The sequence below is a fragment of the Pteropus vampyrus genome, unplaced genomic scaffold (assembly GCF_000151845.1).
Source record: "Pteropus vampyrus isolate Shadow unplaced genomic scaffold, Pvam_2.0 Scaffold194, whole genome shotgun sequence".
Classification (NCBI taxonomy): domain Eukaryota; kingdom Metazoa; phylum Chordata; class Mammalia; order Chiroptera; family Pteropodidae; genus Pteropus; species Pteropus vampyrus.
The window spans coordinates 2074506-2093795 of NW_011888975.1; the positions used below are offsets into that span (position 1 = coordinate 2074506).

Sequence of the window (19290 nt, forward strand, 5' to 3'; positions counted from 1 at the left end):
AAATATTTGCCTTTTAATTTATGATCCTAATTTTACTTGTTTAAAAAATTCAGTTCGCAACTATTCTTAATTTTAGCTTTTAACTTTACCCAAGTACTTTCTTTTTATTTTCCCTTGTTAATTTTCATTTTAGTTTTTATATTATTCATCTCATGTATTTTTATTTGCCTTATTGATTTTTCTATTCCCACCTTAAATGTGAATTAAGAGGGGAGAAAGAGAAAACTTGAGACTATTTTGCTTCTTGTTGACAAGTCTGGCTATTTACATACCCCAAAAGTTAACCAAGGCGGAAGTTAAAATTGCTGCCTACATAACTTGGGGATTATTTGTAGATTTTTATTTATTTGTATTCTCCTTGATATCCTCAGTAGAACAGCTAGATTATAGATAAGCATTTTTAATGCATCAGAAAAAAGATTATTTCATAAACTATTCAGTTTTAAGATCCCCAGCTTAGCTAGAATTAAACTCAACTGCCAAAAATAAAAATTACCCAGAAACCCTAAAAACCTCGTTCTCATTAAAAAAAACAACAACTGTCTTTTTACAGAAAAAAAAGAAAAATCAAGCAAGCCTAAAGATCCACCTCCTTTTGAAGGAATGGAGGTAAGACTATTCTGATCTAATAGAGAACTGATTTTAAGGTCTTGCTTTTTACCGTCAGTAATTCATACAATCACATTGAACAGATGTGGATTTTTTTTTAAATGATTGAACTTAGAAGTACCTAAAAAAGATAGAAAAATAAGTATTTAATTGGTAAAGCAAAAAATTATTGGGTATTTTTTTAGACAAAGTTATGTCTAAAAGTTATTTTAGGTATTTTAGGGTATTAGGGTATTTTTTTAGACAAAGTTATTTCTATTTTGATAGAAAAGTAAATTGTTTTAAATATTCTTATTGCAAGATGTTTTGAAATATTGCTTATTATAGCAGATATAAACTATTTTTCATTACATTTAAGATACTTTGTATTGATAGACCAATTTTAGAGTTTGTGTACATCTCGTTTTATCATATGGTTCATAACTATTTTTGTACTGGAGTCCTAGCACCCACAGATCCAACTTCCCCCTCTACACAAAGATGGAACTATGAGTCATTTGAAAACTTGCCTATTATTATAAAGGGCAATATATTGGTCACAAAATACCATTCCTTTGACAGTGGCTCTGTTAAGCATTATTGTTCTTTTGGAGTATTTTCTAGCTCTTCCTCTGTTTCAGATTGATGAAGTGGCTAACATTAATGACATGGATGAGTACATTGAGTTGTTATATGAAGATATTCCTGACAAGGTTCGGGGTTCTGCTTTGATCCTGCAGCTTGCTCGAAATCCTGATAACTTGGAAGAACTACTATTAAATGGTAACTTAGATTTATAAATATTGAAAATAGAAAAATCATTGCAAAATATGATTTCTAAATTTATGTTAGAAGAACAAGTTAAAATTATTACACCTCAGTATCACTCAAAAAAAAATTATTTATACCAAACTTAGGAATGCACTTATTTTCCAGCTCTTTATTACCTTTCTTCTTATTCAAATTTTTAACATGAGAGCGTAATATTTGAATATTCTCTGGAGAATTCACAAATCATTTAAATAATGGAACTCAAGCATTAACGGTACTATATCTTTTCTTTTTTCTATTTTTTTAATTAGGATACATTATCAAACTTTTGACATTTATGTACATATCTGTATGCTTTTATTAAATTAGTTAGAGTTCCAATATTTTCTTTCAGTAGCCCAGGAAAAGATATTAATGTTTATAATTTCATTTAGATTGAATTTGCTTTCCTCTCATTACAAGGGGTAGGTAATAAGAAAAAGGTGATGCAATGCTTTTAAAACCTTTTTTCTCAGTGATAGCACTACAGAATTATTTTAAATGCATAGTTTTCTGAGATTATACGTTTGCCAAAAATAAAATATGGAAGATGTCATCGTTATCTGACTCCATCACATGAGAAAGAATACCTTTTCATCTGCTGTGAGACTCTTTTTTATGGGGGCACACCAATTCTTTGTGGCTTGGAAAGTATACACAGAGATCTGTCTGGGAGTCCTAGGATATTATCAGTATTCCAATTAGGAAATTTGTACATTTTAAGTATTTTGTAAATTATACAACTCATGTTAATATACATTTTTAAAAGAATTAGAATATTATAGATAAGACCCTTTTGACTTATTCTATAATTCATTATGAGTTTGCAGTGCATTCATCCACTTCTTTTTTCATACTTTTACATATATGTGAGTATATGTTTTTTTCTGTATTAAAATATAGAGTATTGCCTTATGAATTTTTATATTAATTATATCACACTTCTTGGTAATTTTTTCTCCATGCAGTAATATTTTGCCAGTTTGACTATGATGTGCTTAGGTGTGGATATCTTTGAGTATATTTTGCTTGGAGTTTGCAGAGCTTCTTGGGTATGCAGATTAATGTTTCTCATCAAACTCAGTGCGTGTTTGGACATTGTAGTGTTAAGTCTTCATTTTGCGTTTTTCTCGCCTCTCGTGCTGGGACTCCCATGATGCTCATGTTCGTATGCTTGTCGGTGGCCCCAGGTCTTTGTGGCTCTGTTTATTTATTGTTCATGTTTGTATGCTTGTCGGTGGCCCCAGGTCTTTGTGGCTCTGTCTATTTATTGTTCATTCTCTTTTCCCTCCATTCCTCACACTAGATAATCTTACATGACCTGCTTTTCCATTTGTTGATTCTTTTTCTAGTCCACATCTACTGTTAAGATGTCTAATGAATTTTGCATTTCAGATATTGTATTTTGCCATTGCGGAATCTCCACTTGGTTTATTTTTTTAATAATTTGTATCTTTTTATGATATTCTTTGATGAGACATCATTCTCTTACCTTCTCATACTTTCTTTCGATATGCTTTCCTTTAGTTCTTTGAGTATATTTACAAGAGTTGATGTAAAATCTTTGTCTCATGAGTTCAGTGTCGAGCTTCCTCATGGACAGTTGCTGTTGACTACTGTATTTCTTGATGATAGGACATACTGTCCTGTATCTTTACGTATCTCATATTTTCTTGTTCTTGTTGTTGAAATAATATCGTGGAAACTCTGAAAATCTCTGATTCCCAACCCCTCCAGGACTTGTTATTTTTGCTGTTTGTTTGTTTAGTGAGTTTCTTGATTCTGTATTCTTTGTGCAGCCACTGAAGCCTCTGGCTCAGTTAGTTTAGTGGTAGCTAATGATTGGATAGAGGCTTCCTTAAATGGCTGGCACTTAAGTGTCCCAGCCTTTGCTTAGGGGCTCTGTGTGTGTGTGTTGTGGCATGTCCTCCGTGCTCAAGCAGGTAGTTTACAAGCTTTAGCCCTCACTTCCTGCTTGTACATTGCCGCGAGGTTGGTCAGAGGTGAGGGATTAGGTCCTTCTCTGGTCCTTCTGTGGTATGTGCACATCCCTCCACATTGTGCATGACCTTGTAGAATCCTAGGAATATGTTGGAGCTTTCCAAAGATCCTGTGAGTATCTCATATTCTAGTTTTTCCTTTTAAAATTTTTAGTCAGCCTCTCGTTAACTCTAGCTGGCAAGGCTGCTGCTCATGACTGCAGTGTTGCCACTAGTAGTTTTCAAAAATGCCCTGGGAATGGAGCTTTGCAGCAAGCATCAAGACAGGTCGGATAGTGACAGTTGTCTGGAGTAGGGATTTTGGGGAGTGCCAAACTGTTCTGTTTCCTGTAGTTGCTGCTAAGCTACAGTTTTTCATAGATATAGTGATTTTCTTCTATGTTATTTTGAGATCACTTTAACATATTCTCTAAAAAATCATAATGGAATTTTAATTATGATTGTATTCCACTTATAAATTAATTTTGTATTTTGACCTTCTGAAACTAATTTTCTTTTGGCTATTTATTGTTAACCCATATACAATTCCTGTAGCTGTATTTTTATTGAGATATTTCTCTATTCGGTACTAAAGGAGAAAAATGAAATAAAATTTGGAAACTAGGTCACTAAACATATGCTTAAATTTATGACATGATAGTACATCATTTTCCAAAGAATATTCTAAGAAATATTATTTCCTTTGGCTTATAGTGGTGAAATGCCTTTGGTAATACAGGAATAAACAAAGTTAAACCAGATTCTTTGTTAAATAGGACTTTTGGCAGCCTTTGCTCTTAATATACATTGCATACCTATTTACTTAACTCCAGAATGATTTTGGAGTCAAGCATATATTACACCGGTGCTCTGCATTATGAATATGAATAACATTATGAAATGCCATTATAGGATTTTTTTAGTTTGATGAAAAAATGTCTTACTAAGTGGATTAATGATATAGTGAATTCTTGCTTCACAATCCGAATTGCCAGAAAGCTCAAATAAACAGAACACTTTCATTACAATAATAAATACTGATAATGCAGTCAATGAAGTATAATAGATCTTGAGTGCCAATCAAAGAAAGTTGGATTAAGAAAAACACACAGATTTTTTTTTAACATTTATTATTTTAAGAATTGGTAAGTCATGTAGCAACACTAATTTAAAACCAGTCTCATTACTTTATATCTATTTAATATGTCTACTTAATATTCCTGTTAATCAATTTATTAATTTCACCTTTTTCAAGATAAAAATCTAGCAGGGATGTTTATAAATCTACCCTGAAGCTAATTTTATGAAAGATTTTTTGTTTTATTTATGTCTGTTGGCATCAATTTAACATGATATTAAAAATATTAGACATTTTTCTGCATATAAGTTTTATTTGGTTATTAATTTACTTTAATGGAGCTAGAGTTAGCCTACTAAACTGCTCATTATTTTTTTAGAGTTGCTCTGGGTTTCTTTTTTTTTTACTTATTCACAAACACCCTAAATCAGATGTTAAAAAAGAAAAAAATTGGTACTGCTGTAGCAAGATTACAGGTGGAAATGCAACTCAAGAAATAAATGGTCTTATTATTTTATTGTTATCCATAGTCTATATATGTTATTTTATCTAAATCATATTTTTCTGTTTACAGTTATATACTTAAAGCTGAACATTAGGAGTTTTTAAGTAGAAGTTGGATTTCAGTTTCAAAAATAGCTTCTGTGTTGGAAAGAAGCATCCTACTTTTTTGTCCCAGTTCTATCCTTTGTTATTTATTAATAAGTAGACATTTAAAACCAATCACCCTTTGTTCCAGAGGCAAGTGAATGATTATTTCTGTACTTCCCTGTTTTCTGTAGAGACTGCCCTTGGTGCGTTAGCCAGAGTCCTGAGAGAAGACTGGAAGCAAAGTGTTGAGTTAGCTACAAACATAATCTACATCTTTTTTTGTTTTTCCAGGTAAGTATAAAACTTAAGATATGAAAGTGCCAGCCTGTCTGTATTTCTCTGTTTGCCGCATGGGTTTAGTCTGTAGATGACTGGTGCACTCAGTCTTCTGTGTGTCTGCCCGTGCTTTGCCGCTGAACTCTTACTGATCCCCATTTTCTGTCCCCTCTGTTCTGTCTTTCAGTCAGTCCATACTCACTCACCCAAGCGCATTCGTGCATACGTGCACGTGCGCACACACACCCAGAGTAGGAGAGTATAATGGTCAAGAGGCATAGAATATGGGCTCTGGAAGTAGAGTGTCTGCATTTGAATCTAAGTCTTGCTATTTATTAGCTGTTTGGTCCTAGTTACATTAATTAATGTCACTGTGCCTCGCTTTCCTCATCTGTAAACTGAATGGTGATAGTAGCACCCCCTTCAGATAGTTTTTAGAATAAAGCCTAACCCAGAGTAAGTACCAGTAAATGTTATTTTACACACACACACACACACACGCACACGCACACGCACACACACACACACACACACACAGAGCTATGTGCATGCAAACACATACCTGTGACGCATCTATATATTTTACATGTATATTCTTTAAAAGATGTTTATTGAGACATTGTGAAAAGTTTCTAACCAAGTCCTAGAGAATTGTCTTCCTCTATTCTAAAAATGTGTCAGCATTAGATTAAATTAAATATTTACTGAATAAATACTTGGATGAATTAATTATCTAGGAAACATATGCAAAACCCAATTGCTAATACTTTACTAGTTTATTCTCTGGTATCAGTTTTATTCAATAACAGTTTTGTTATATTATTAGCTTTGTTAGATGGTAGTCTAAAATTTTATTTTGAAAGTATCTGAATAGTTCAAGTCATAGTTAATTGTAAATAATGTGTTTTATTTAATTTATAACTTAAAAATAATTTCACTTCAGGGAAAGGTAGTATGTTAAAATATAGTTAATCTCATAATTTTAAGTCTTCCTAGTAAGCTGTGGGTGTGTTCACTTATTGAAATATGTATGGTAAATTTATTTTCTATATTGTTTGTACCAGTGTTTATCAAAAGCAAATTTCCTGAACTCACAAAATGTCTTCCTTTAAGTGCATACTAAAATCTCTTCTTTAAAGCTTTTCTCAGTTTCATGGACTTATCACTCACTATAAAATTGGAGCTCTCTGTATGAATATCATTGATCATGAATTAAAAAGACATGAGCTTTGGCAAGAAGAACTTTCTAAGAAGAAGAAAGCTGATATCCTTTTAGAGCGGCATTTCACCCCACTGTTGCCTGTTGCTATGAGCTTTGGATGGATGCGGTTTTTGTTTGCTTGTTTTTGTTTTGTTGGTTTTTGCCATTCACATTACTTGGGAAAATGCAAGAGTGTTTTGAAGGTTAAGATGGAGTCTGAAACTCTCGGAGTGAATATAGTTTGACATACACTTTTCATCTCTTTATAACTTTGATTAGTTGATAAGATAGAGGAAGCAAATAATAGTGGTCCTAGATAATTGAATTCATGAGTCTCTAAGTAGCTACACTTATGTCCCTTAAGATCCTTTAGCTGAAGGCTGGCTCACCACGGGCTCATGTATTTCTTTCTGTGTAATAGGTGATTTTGATTGGAATGGGTGTGAACTTAATGATGAACATAATTTTAAATTCTATTTTTTAAATTAAGGGCAAAAATACTTTTCTTAAACGTTCAAATTTGAGGGGCCTGCAGAATGGGAGAACCTGTGAAAGAAACCTTTAAAATGATCTATTTTAACCTGTCAGTACAGGAATCTTTTCTGCAACTTCCCTTACAAATGAGTTATTTAGTCTCTTCTTGAACAATGTCACTGCATATTGTCTTAGCTTATTCTGTGGTTTGGCATTCTGTTTATTATAATGTTCTTTGCTTCGTGTAGTAAATTCCACTCCCCAATAACTTCCATCCCTAGGTCCTAATCTTACATACAGAAGTAATATAGAATAAGGATATTTTCTTGAACATCGCATTTCTTATATTTGAAGATGTTTATCATATTGTCTCTACAACTTACTCTTCTAGATTGAAGGCCCTGGTTTATTCATAACTGTCCTTATATGACATGTTTTGCAGATCAGCAAGCCATATTGATAACTTTTCTTAGAACCCCAAATTTATTGATCTCTCTTAAAAGGTAAAAATATTATTTCCATTGTTCAGAGTATCATGTTTCTTACCTCCCCTTCATGGAATCCCCAAGACACTGTAAAGATATATACCTTCACATACTCACGAGCTTTGATTTTCTTAATTAGGGTCTTTCCATGTTTAGAAATTTTCTGTGTAAAGTATAAGTTATGACATCTCGATTGGTATTGCCTTAAACTACAGGGACAACTCAAAAATCTTGGAGAGTTTAGATTATTTCTGGAGTCCCACGTCTCCTGAGGGCACCCAAAATTCATTTACACTGGAGGAGTGAGGAGAGGGACACTAATGGGACTACATTGTGATTGTTTGGGGACAAGAACCGATGTTTTAAGACATTCTGTATTCCTCTAAATATCAGATGCCATTGGTTGTAAGATACGCCACTATTTATGAACCACTAACAAAGAAAAAAATGCTTCCAATTAAACTATGTGTTATCATGGATTATAAGACAAATCTGAATCCTAGAGATATTATAGTGTTGGCAAATGTGTCTTAGGATCAGTAGATTACAGTAATTGAAGAAATATAAAAATGACCTATCAGAATTTTGACCACTTCTAATATATTACTGTTTTATTAAGTCGGGCTAGAAGATGTAATTTAAAAATTTTGTTTACCTCTAACTTTGGGATATTTCTGTTTTGGCATCCAGTCTGAAGAGGGTGCTAAAAGCTTTATATCTAATCCATATTTCTCTGAAGAAGAATCCAATATTCTTATTAACTAAATCATTCTCTAAGGCAGTAATCTTTTTGGTACATGGACCCACTTGATAATTTGTTGAAAGTTAGAAACTTGTACACATACATAGAATATTTGCATATGATTTCTGGGAGCTCCAGTATTTGGTGAAGCCCAAACATGTGTTCACCCAAGGACTCCAGGGCCATCCTTGAACCCTTGGTTAAGAAGTCCTGTTATAACACAATCATTGAGCAGAGAATAAGATTTTCGTTAAACTATTGGTTAGAGAAAATAACTGGATAATGTACATAAACTTTAATAGTACTGTTCTTCATAGTATTTTTCAGTAGATTTTCTTTGCTTTAATGAGTATGGATGATCCTTAACTTGTTTACTTGATGAAGACCCTGAAAACCAAACCTTGAGGAAAGATTATGAAAAAACCTTTAAAAAATACCAGGGACTTGTAGTAAAACAGGAACAGCTCTTACGAGGTATGAATTCTTAAGCAATGAGAAAAGCAACAAAGTGCTTATTCTACATTGAGTTTATTCCATTTTTTTTAATCAGATCAGTATAGCTAATACTAGAATAACTGAAAGTTTTATTAATTTTAATATGCAACCAATTCTTCTATTTTATCTGTAGGTAATAATGTTTTAAATATCACCCAACTCTTTCACACCAAAAGGCCCCATTCAGCTTTTAAATGTATATATACTTGTTATTTTTTTTTAATTCAGAGATGATTTTTTTAATCCAGTATGACTTTTCAATAATGAGAATCTTGTGTTTCAAACCCTAACATACTTATATAGTGAATTATTTTATTGCTTTCTTAGGAAATTGGTGTAAAATTTTTCAAAATATTTCTCCTGTGTAATGAAAAATAGTCTCATCTTTGCGGGGTTTATTGAGAGATGTTCACTAGTTTGGTTTCTCAGGCTTTCAAAAGATGCAGAATATTTTGAAGATTAGTGAAAATGTTATGAGACTTTTAAGTGTACATTCAGTTTCTTCTTTGTAGCTATTGATATTTTTCCAGCTTTATATCAACTAGTACAGTGCCTGGCATACAGTGGGTACTTAATTAGTGTGAATTGCCTTTCCAATATTTGTGAAATTAATTAAATGTAATATTTATATATGTATGCATATATTTCTTCTATTTATAATGGTTTAGAGATGGTTTGTAAGAATACGTGAAATGGAATACTAAAATGATGAGTAAAATCAAGGCCATAGGAGAGCACAAAGATTATGTTGACCATAATAGCCTATATAATTCTGACAGAAACTTTCGAAGTGTTAACTGAGGCTTTCTTTCAGGGCAAAATGGAAAACATTATCTGTTACATAATCCTCACTGTCAAAAGAGAACAATTATTTGAGTTATGAGAATGTAATCATTTTTATTACAAGTATCTAAAAGAAATTTTACCTAGAACTAGTGGACAGTGACTTCAACTTTGTCTAATGTCACAGTTATATTACTGAATTTCATATGGCCATTTCCTGTAGTGACTCTCAGAAAATCAGTCTGAAAATTTTAAATGTTTTAATATGCGCAAATTCAGCTCTAGCTGTATGATACATTTTGGATTATAGCTCTTTTTAACATGTCCGCCTCTAGTTATTGAAGTTTTACCTTGTTTTTTACATGTATAAAATTATTTTTCTCCATCTGCCTGATTTATTATTTGCTAACATATACCTTTAATTGCCATTTGATTATTATTAAGCTCTAAGCTTCAAGAGGGTGGAGATCATTGTCTTATTTGAGTTATTGTGTCCTCGATATCATACGGTTATTATTTTACATAAATCATGTTTTATTTCATATAACATATCACTCAATAGCAATAAATGTTTTCTAATGGATGAATTAATAACCGGTTAAAATTTCAAAATCACGTATTCTTTTCTGGGGACTGCGTGTGTTACTTTGGCGACGGGAGGGTCATCGCACTGCCGGGTCACCGCGCCGGTCACGTGGCTCTCTCTGCCACCCCCCTCTAGTGGCTCTTTACTTGCTGCTGAACCTTGCGGAAGACACGCGGACGGAGCTGAAGATGCGGAACAAGAGCATAGTCCACATGCTGGTGAAGGCGCTCGACCGGGACAATTTCGAGCTGCTGATTCTGGTTGTGTCTTTCTTGAAGAAACTCAGCATTTTTATGGAGAACAAAAATGACATGGTAACTTAACATGTTTGCTATTTTTAAGTTAGAATATTGTGATAAAAAGTAAACGCATTATCCATCCCCCCACTCTGATGATGCCGAAGGAAAATTTATAATAGCAGTAACTCCTTTAAATGGCTTCATTAGGAAATATAACATTCTTTATTAGTACTCCAGATAATTGAAGCTTTATGGATAAAAACCTTTTCTTAATATTGTATAGAAAATGTCTTTTCATATGAAATGTAATATGTAGAAAATAATGCAAGCTCAAGATTGTGCTTTAGAATCATCTGGCTTTATGATTTTCCCGCATTGGTTTCTCCTGCTTTTCTGGTGTTATTAGTATGTGGAATTACAGTTCAGCCCAGTCTCTTCTCTCTCACTCCCCATTCCCATTAGCAGCCACGGCTGTTGCTTCTGCCTCTTCAGGACCCTTCTTCCTCTTCCCATTGTCAGTGTATTCGTTTATGCCTTTTTGTTTGTACCCTCTTCACTTCTCGTTTGAATTGCTACAGTCGGCTGTTTGCCATCTTACATTGTGTTGATGCAGTGGTCTTTGAGACATGCAAGTTGATCGTGTATTTCCTTTTCTGAAAAATATACATAATATAAAAATACATAAAGAAAGAATAAAAATTACCTGTTTAGATTTCGTGAATTACCTTCTGATGTTACAGATGAAGTAGCAGAGGATCGGAAAAGTTAAGTAATTTGCTCAAAGAAATATATTCAGGTATTCCTACTCTTTCTCTCCACTTCCAGGGCAGAAAGAATGACTTAAAGGCTGAAATAAATTTACTGATAGATTTTTGATACACTGTCACTTTATATAGAACATTTAATAAAAGCATTAACTATAAATTCTATTTTATAGATAGAGAATTGAGAGAGCGTTGCATGTCAAGACAATTACTGAATTTATCTTTTGGGATTGGTCATTTATCAACTGGAAAGAAATGATTAGAAGGCTGTGTCTAGTCTTTATCTGATTGGACTTCACGCGTTTTTACGTTCCATTATCTGCGCTGGAAATACAAATTAATTTAAAAAAAAAACTCTCTAGGTCATTTTATTATTAAGTTTTCTGTAACACCACTTTATACTGTAGCTTTTTCAAAAGCGAAATATTACTTAATATAATTAGTAACAGATGAAGCCTGTGGCGATTTTATTTAAAAGGAGTGGTGGGGAGGGATGGCTGATCTATTTGTGAGGTTGTATTATTTATTTAAATAATGTGTTCATGTTACTGTTGATGTGAACTAATACTGACCTTGCTTTTTAGAGTTGTTTATTTTAAAGGAAATTTAGTTTAAAAAAATCTTTAATTAATGATTTAAATTGAGTTTCCATATTAATACAACATAATAAAAAGGGAATAAGTCATATCATTAGAATATGATTTTAAGGATATGTATGCCTTGGGTTGCTTATTTTCTTATTAAATTTTGAGAGTTTTTTTTTTTTATTTTGAATGTCTTTTACTAGTTATGTTTTCCAAATATTTTCTCCTTTTATGTGGCTTGTCTTTTCATTCTCCTATGAAGAGTAGAAGGTTTTAATTGTCAAGAAGTCTGCTATATCAAATAATTTTTTTAATGGAATGTATTCTGGTGTTGTATCTAATAAGCCATTGCCTAACTTAGGTCACAAAGATTTCTTCCTGTTTTCTTCAAGAAGTTTTATGGGGTTTGTGTTGTTACTGTTTTTGTTTTAGTCTGTGCTCCATCCATTTTTTTAGTTAATTTTGTATATGTTGCAATGTATGGATCAAGATTCATGTTTTGATATGGATGTCTAATTGTTTTAGTACTATTAGTTGAAAGTACTATTTCTTTCTCCCCTGAAATGCCTTTACACCATATTGAAATTACCCTTGTACCTTTGTTGACAATCAGTTGGCTGTGTATGTGTGGTTCTATTTTTGCATTTTTCTCTTTTCTGTTCCATTGATCCATGTGTCTGTGCTTTTACTGATACATGTTTGTTTTGCTTACTTTAGCTTTAATAGTAAGTTTTGAAATCATATAGTATAAAGCCTCAAATATTATTCTTTTTCAAAATTATTCTGGCTGTTTCAGATTCTTTACTTTTCCATTCCCATTTAGAATCAGCCAGTCTATTTCTTTAAAAAAGAAGTCCTGGAAACTCGATTGGGATTGCTTTGAATCTATTGGCAGTATTCAATATATAAAACATATTGGATTTTCCAATCCAAGAACATGGTATAGCTCTTCATTTATTTAGGTCTTTCTTGGTTTCTTCCATCATTTTGTAGTTTTTAACATACATATTTTGTACATATTTTGTTAGATTTATACCTAAATGTTTTACCATTATAAATTGTGATTTTTAAGGAAGAAATTATCAGTTTCCCATTGTTGATGATTTTTATTGAAGTATAATTAATATATAATATCCTATTCAAGTATTCATCACAGAAATTCGGTATTTATAGACATTACAAAATGATCACCACAATAAGTCTACATCAGTCGTGGTTAGTGGTATATAGAAATACAGTTGATTTTTGTATATTTACCTTGTGCCCTGTGACCTTGCTAAATTCACTTTTTAGTTGTATTGGCTCTTTGTAGATTGTTGGGGATTTTCTAAGTAGAGACATGTCATGTGTAAATAGAAAGTTGTATTTCTTCCAGTCTAATTTACATGGCTTTTTTCCCCTATTGTACTGGAGAGGGATTCTTTCATATGATGTTAAAAAGGAATTCTCTGAGTGGACTTTCCTGCCTTGTTACTGACCATAAGAAGAAAGCAATGCCTTTTACTATTAAGTATAATGTTATGTAGGTTTGTTTGTAGATACTCTATCAGTTTAAGTTTTGTTCTGTTTCTAGTTTGCTGAGACTCTTTATTGTGCATGAATGTTGGATTTTGTCAAGTACCTTTTCTGCATTGATTGAGATGATTACATGGTTTTTCTTCTTCAGACTGCTGGTAGAGGGACTAGCACTGGTTGACGTGCCCATGCTGAGCCAGTCACATTCGGGAAACAAACACCACTTGGTCATAATATATTGCTTTTTTTATATATTGCTATATTTGACTAGATAAAATATTGTTGAGGATTTTCATACCTATGTTTATGAGGGGATTACTAGTTTATAGTTTTCTTATTATGTCTTGGTCTGGTTTTGCTATTAGAGTAACTGTGGCCTCATAGAGTGAGTTAGGAAGCATTTTCTCTTCAGTTTTTCTGGATATGTGTAGAACTGGTGTTATTTCTACTTAAATATTTAATAGAATTCACCAGTGAAGAAGCCATCTGGGCCTGGAGTTGTCTTTCTTTGAATTTGATAATTTTCTAGAATCGAGGGTCCACAGACTCTCTCTGTACCTGGCCGGAGAGTCAGTATCTTATGCCTTGCAGCTCACGCGGTCCCTGTCGCAGCTGCTCGGCTCTGCGGTTGTAGCATGATCGCAGCCAGGGAGAGTCCACAGCAAACGGGCACGGCCGTCTTCCAGTGAAACTTGATGGAAACTGAAATTTGAATTTCAGATAATTTTCATGTGTCGTGAAAGATTCTGTATTTAAATTTTGTCAATAATTTAAAAAAATAACAGTCAAAAACCATTTTTAGCTCTCGGGTTTTATGAAGTCAGATGTCAGGCCAGATTAGACCCACTAGCCATAGTTTTCTGACCCTTGTCCTAGAGTTTTAACTGTTACTCATAGTTCAGCTGTCTTCTGAGTTTTATAATATTTACTGAAATCCACTGAATTTCACCTCAAATTAAACATGACAAAAATTAAGATAATTTTTGCCCTTCCTGTCATACACCTGTTTTTCAATTTACAGATCTTAGGTAATGGCACCTACACCCACCTTACTGACTGTAGAAAAGGGGCCTGACTCTGCTGTCCTTAGACAGACCTCCTCACAGGGTCGGCCCTTGCCTGGTGTCTGGGAGCTTGGACTTCTGGAGAGTTTCCTCTGTCCCCTAAGTGATGAGAGCAGTTCACTGCGCCTGCACTGTTTGCACGAGCAGCGTGCTCTCTGCTGCACACCTGCTTCCCTTCCAGGAGTCTGGCCGTCTAGTTTGTGCTGGACAGAGCAGCCCATGTGCCTGCCCCAGTAACAACCTGGGGCTGCGAGTCTTAGTCTCCGCTCAACACTGGAGCACGTCCTGGCTGATTCTGCTTCGCACCCTTCATCATAATAAGCCATAGTCATGAATATGAATTTACACCGAGTCTGTGAATCCTAGCAAATTGCTGAACCTGGGGTGGACTTCGGGACCCTCGACACAGTGACCAAGCCCCAAACCTGAAGGTCATCTTCAGTGCTTCCTCTTCATTTCTCATTCAAATGTGTGAGCCGTGTCTCCTAAACACCTCTCAAATTATTCTTTCCTCTTCAATCTTTTTGTTCTTTTTTAAGTCAGACCCTAATCAAATGCAGTACATTCTTCAGTGCTTGTCTTCAATCTCTACCTATACTGTGCCCCGTATTCATTTTTTTGTGTCTTTCTTTGTGTGTGGATGTACATATATTTGTATATATGTATATACATTTATCTTTATGCTGCTGATCTGATGAAATTACCCTCTGAACCTAAAATCATTCCAGGCATTCTACTGCCTTTAGAATATGTTAAAGGTCTTAGAAGAGCATGAAAAGCTTTTCGTGATCTGCCCAATGTCTGTTTTTATGAGTTCCTGCCACTCCTCAGCATTTACTTCATACTGTGGCCATACCAAAGCACCACCCAAACAAGCTCTCTCATGCCCGAATGCCTAGCCACTAGCTTTATCTTCTGCTTAGGTCGCCATTGCCTTTCTTAACCAGAGAGTAAATTATTACACATTTTTAAGAGCTTTGTTTTTATTTTGAAGTCTTTTCTGTTCTAGGTAGCTTCCCGTTTCCTTCCAGCGTTGCTTCTGGGGCACTTTGCGCATTCCATTTTTATCACACTGTATTTTAATTATTTGTTCCATTAGTCTGCTCTCTTTTTAGACTGTGAAATTCTCAAAGGCCAAGACAGGATCTTGTTTGCTCTAACATAGGGCCTAGCACTTAGTAGGTGGTGGACAATGATGTGTTTTCAAGAACCTAATGTAATTTGTCTTCTAGTTGATGCTATTAAGTGAAGCAAGGAAGAGATGGTGTGGAATATATATTTTCAAAATTTTGATTTCAAAGTAGTTTATAGATTAAAATGAGAGTGTATAGATATAACACAGTTACTATATATATGTGTGTATATGGGTAAAAACAGTAAAAATATAACTTTCTGTAATCTTTTTTGTTTTATTGTGCAACAGAACCTCACTGCATTTGTATTATTATTTGACATAGGTGGAAATGGATATCGTTGAAAAACTGGTAAAAATGATACCTTGTGAGCATGAGGATCTCCTGAATATCACCCTCCGACTCTTGCTAAACCTCTCCTTTGACACAGGGCTGAGGAATAAGATGGTGCAAGTCGGACTGCTTCCCAAACTCACCGCACTCCTAGGTATGCTTTTGAAAAACTGATGCTAGTTTACTTGGAATGTCCAGCATCGTTGGAAAAGTGAGCTCTGTGTTGAAAAGTCAGCTAACAAAAATTAATCTGTGTATGTTCTTTGATTGGGAACTTAAAAATAAACAGAATGAACGAAAAGTGACACGTACCAGGATTCCCGTGGTGCTGTCGAATGCAGCAGAGCGGGAGCCGTTCTCTCTGATCTCATTTGCCCCTGCGAAGGGGAAGCCAGAGTGCCGCGGTGAGAGGGCCGCCGCGGGAGCGAGAGGGGCCACCTTCTCTTCAGTGTTTTTAAGAGCAGAGATATTTAAGTTCTCCTGTTCTGCCACGCTTTTGATGTACTACTGACAACTACACAAATTTGGGGAGCCTTTTTGTCATTAAGTAAATAAAGGGTATTTTTGTATAGCATGAGTTAGAAAATATTGTATTAGAGGATTCAGTTTATAATACATTATTTTCTTTTAGCTGTTAACAAGGTACCTATATAGCAAGGGTGGATTCAAGTGTTAAGTCCTCTGTGCTCTTACGTAATGCTTCTTAGCAGAGTATCAGACCCCCTTTATGATCCGTTCATTGTCTGTCTTTACAGGTACCTGCTCCTCCCCAACATACACTTCATGCTGTGTCCGTACTGAACCCCTTACAGTTCTCTAAACAAGCTCATTTATGCCTGCGTGCCAGTCCACCTGCTCTTTCCCTCTACCGTTGCTTTTATTAACCAGAAAGCAAATTCTTAACTCATCTTTAAAGACTCCGTTCCTTTGTTTGCAGTACTGCAATTTCATTCTCATTTAATTGCTTTCTCCACATAGTCAATATTTTGTAACAGTCACTGACAGTAGTGGGATAGTAGTTGAATGATTTAAAGTTTATTCTTTGCCATCTAATATCTATGGATCCAATCTGTCATTGACATCATCATTATTTTCTTTGTAATACTAGTCACATTTATTATTTAGTGCACTAGTCATTTTGCTGTGTGCTTTAATTACATTATCTCGTGGACTCCCCATCCGACATCTTTACTCAGGATTACATGGCTGATAAAAGGCAGAGCTCAAACGCAGGTCTATCTGCTGCCAAAACTGGATTTATTGACCTCTGTAGTGAACCGAACATGTATAGTTATATTAAGTAGATTATGATTAAGTAGACTGGGCAGAGCTATAATTTAAAAATTCAGTTCTCAAGTCCCCTTAACAAGTAAGTTTTAACTTATTCTTTTCTCAGAATAGGAAAACCTTTAGTCTTTTGGTCAGTCCAAGAACATTTGATTAATTGCCCAGTCAACAAATATTGCACAGGACTTATGGTATAACTTTTATGAGAAACTTGACTGAGGAGTACTTTCAAAAATTGCTTTTGGGGAACCAAAGCAATACAGACACTTAGCGAGGAAACAGAAAAACTTTAAAAGTAAAATTGCTGGATCTTGAATATAAATCAGGTGACCCTTCATTTGTCGTAAATCTAGCAGAATTATGTATCAAATATTAGGTCAGATTCTCAGGGTATGAAGATGAATAAGATATCGTCCTTGTCCGGAAGGAATTCATAGTCCATTTGGTTTGTTCAGTATCCATTCACCTACTTTTATGAAATATGATTTAAGAGATTTTTGGGAAATTACAGCATACCCATTTCACATTTTGCTAACAAATAGAATTCGAGGATATAAGATATAATATTCAATACATAAAATACTTTATCTCTAGAGCTCAATTTCTAGAGTCAGATCGTCTTATTAGAATTGCGACTGTTTACTTTTAACTAACCATGTCACATTGGGACTGTTATCCAAACTCTGATTCAATTTCCTCATCTCTAAAATGGAGATAATAATCGTAACCAACTTAAGGTTTTTTGGGAGGATTAAACGAGGTATTGCATGCAAAGTGCTTAAACAGTACCTGACATACTGTATTTTCTTAATAAATGTTATCTATTATCATTTTTCTTATCAACATTATCATCATCATCATCTGATGTCAAATGGACATTCTGAAGTGTTGCTGACTTATCTTTCTCTGAGTACTAATATCCTTCTCATAGATACTAGATTTTCGTTGACAAACTAGGTAGCTTATATTTTTATTTCCCTGTGATGCATATGCAGTTTAATTCAACTTAATTCAGTAAAATGTTGATAACCTATGGCAAAGCACAGCGCTAAGCACTGTAGAAAAATATTTTTCAATCCATAGATATATTGAGATTCCAAAGAAAATGTTCCCATTTTGGTACTTCATAGACAAAATGCCATTTGAGATGGCCATCAACATATTTGTCATTTTAACGAAGTGATATTTACAAGAGAAGAAGAATAGAGGCTGTAGAGAGTATTTCAGATAAAGTGACCAACATCACCTAAGGCATAGATGGCACTAAGTCAGCATGAGGGACAAAAACTAAGAAAATAGTAGGAAATAAGTTTGAAAAAATGAGTTCATGCTCTTATGTGGAATTACGAAGTTTAAAGCTATGCTAAGAAGTTGATAGAGTTGATGGTGGTACTCACTGCAGGGTTTTAAGTTGGTCGGGTCAGAATCAGTATACTGCTGTTGGATGGACTAGAGCTAGAGTCTAAGGATGAGCAGCAAGACAAGAGGTAAAGAAACCTCAATTAGGGAAGTAGAATGTCAGGTATGAGGCAGAGGAAAGGGCAAAAGAGACATAGGACAGATAAACTTAATATGACATTGTTACTCTGGATATGGGTAGTGATGGAGGAAGAATTCATAAAACTCAGTGACTGTTAGATCGCTGGTGCCAGGAACAGAGACTGAGAAGTGTGAAGGAAGTAGAGGGCGTCAATGATGGGTTTAGTTTGAAACATGTTGTCAGCATCTTAGACAAAGATGTTCAGTGAGCAGACGGAGACGGGGCACCCAGAGCTCAAGAGAGAGAAGGGTTAAGAAAGAAAAATTTGCTCAATAGATGATTAAAAATGGACAGAAGAAACTACTAAAGGAGATATAACAGTCAGAGAAATATGCTTATTTTTCAACAAATGTATAAAAATACAGCAAGTATAGGCTGTTACTGAGAAGCAGTGATGGTCTTGGAATCTTCATGCAGGAGAGAAATGAGGAAGCTTTGAAAAAGCAACTGAAAACTTTTTTTTACCTGCTTTGAGTCGTTCTTTCAAAATGTTGCTTCATTCTTTGAAATATTCTTAATTCCTATGGCATCAAATTTTAAAAGCTGGTATTATTCTAACTTTACATTATACAAGTAGACATGGATGATCTTAAAAGTTTCCACCTGTGTTGTTGGCTGATCTGTAAAAACTGAAGGCAAAATGATTCTGTTGAGACGTTTATGGTCAGCTTGCCTTAATGACTTCTTGGCTTGTCTTTCTATGGTGAATAAAATAGATGATGGCTAAGTAACATTCCTAAAAA

The 19290-nt window shown here is 34.3% G+C and overlaps 1 protein-coding gene across 3 annotated transcripts in view; it reads left to right on the plus strand.

Moving 5' to 3' along the window:
* KIFAP3 (kinesin associated protein 3) overlaps positions 1-19290 on the plus strand; it is a 113583-nt gene that overhangs the window by 18897 nt on the left and 75396 nt on the right. For all 3 annotated transcript variants that reach the window (XM_011371719.2, XM_023537578.1, XM_011371720.2), the window contains exons 4-10: positions 554-609; positions 1230-1371; positions 5238-5337; positions 6462-6586; positions 8600-8698; positions 10224-10402; positions 15712-15874. In XM_011371719.2, coding sequence (XP_011370021.2) covers positions 554-609; positions 1230-1371; positions 5238-5337; positions 6462-6586; positions 8600-8698; positions 10224-10402; positions 15712-15874 — 864 coding nt within the window. The remainder of the gene's footprint in view (positions 1-553; positions 610-1229; positions 1372-5237; positions 5338-6461; positions 6587-8599; positions 8699-10223; positions 10403-15711; positions 15875-19290) is intronic.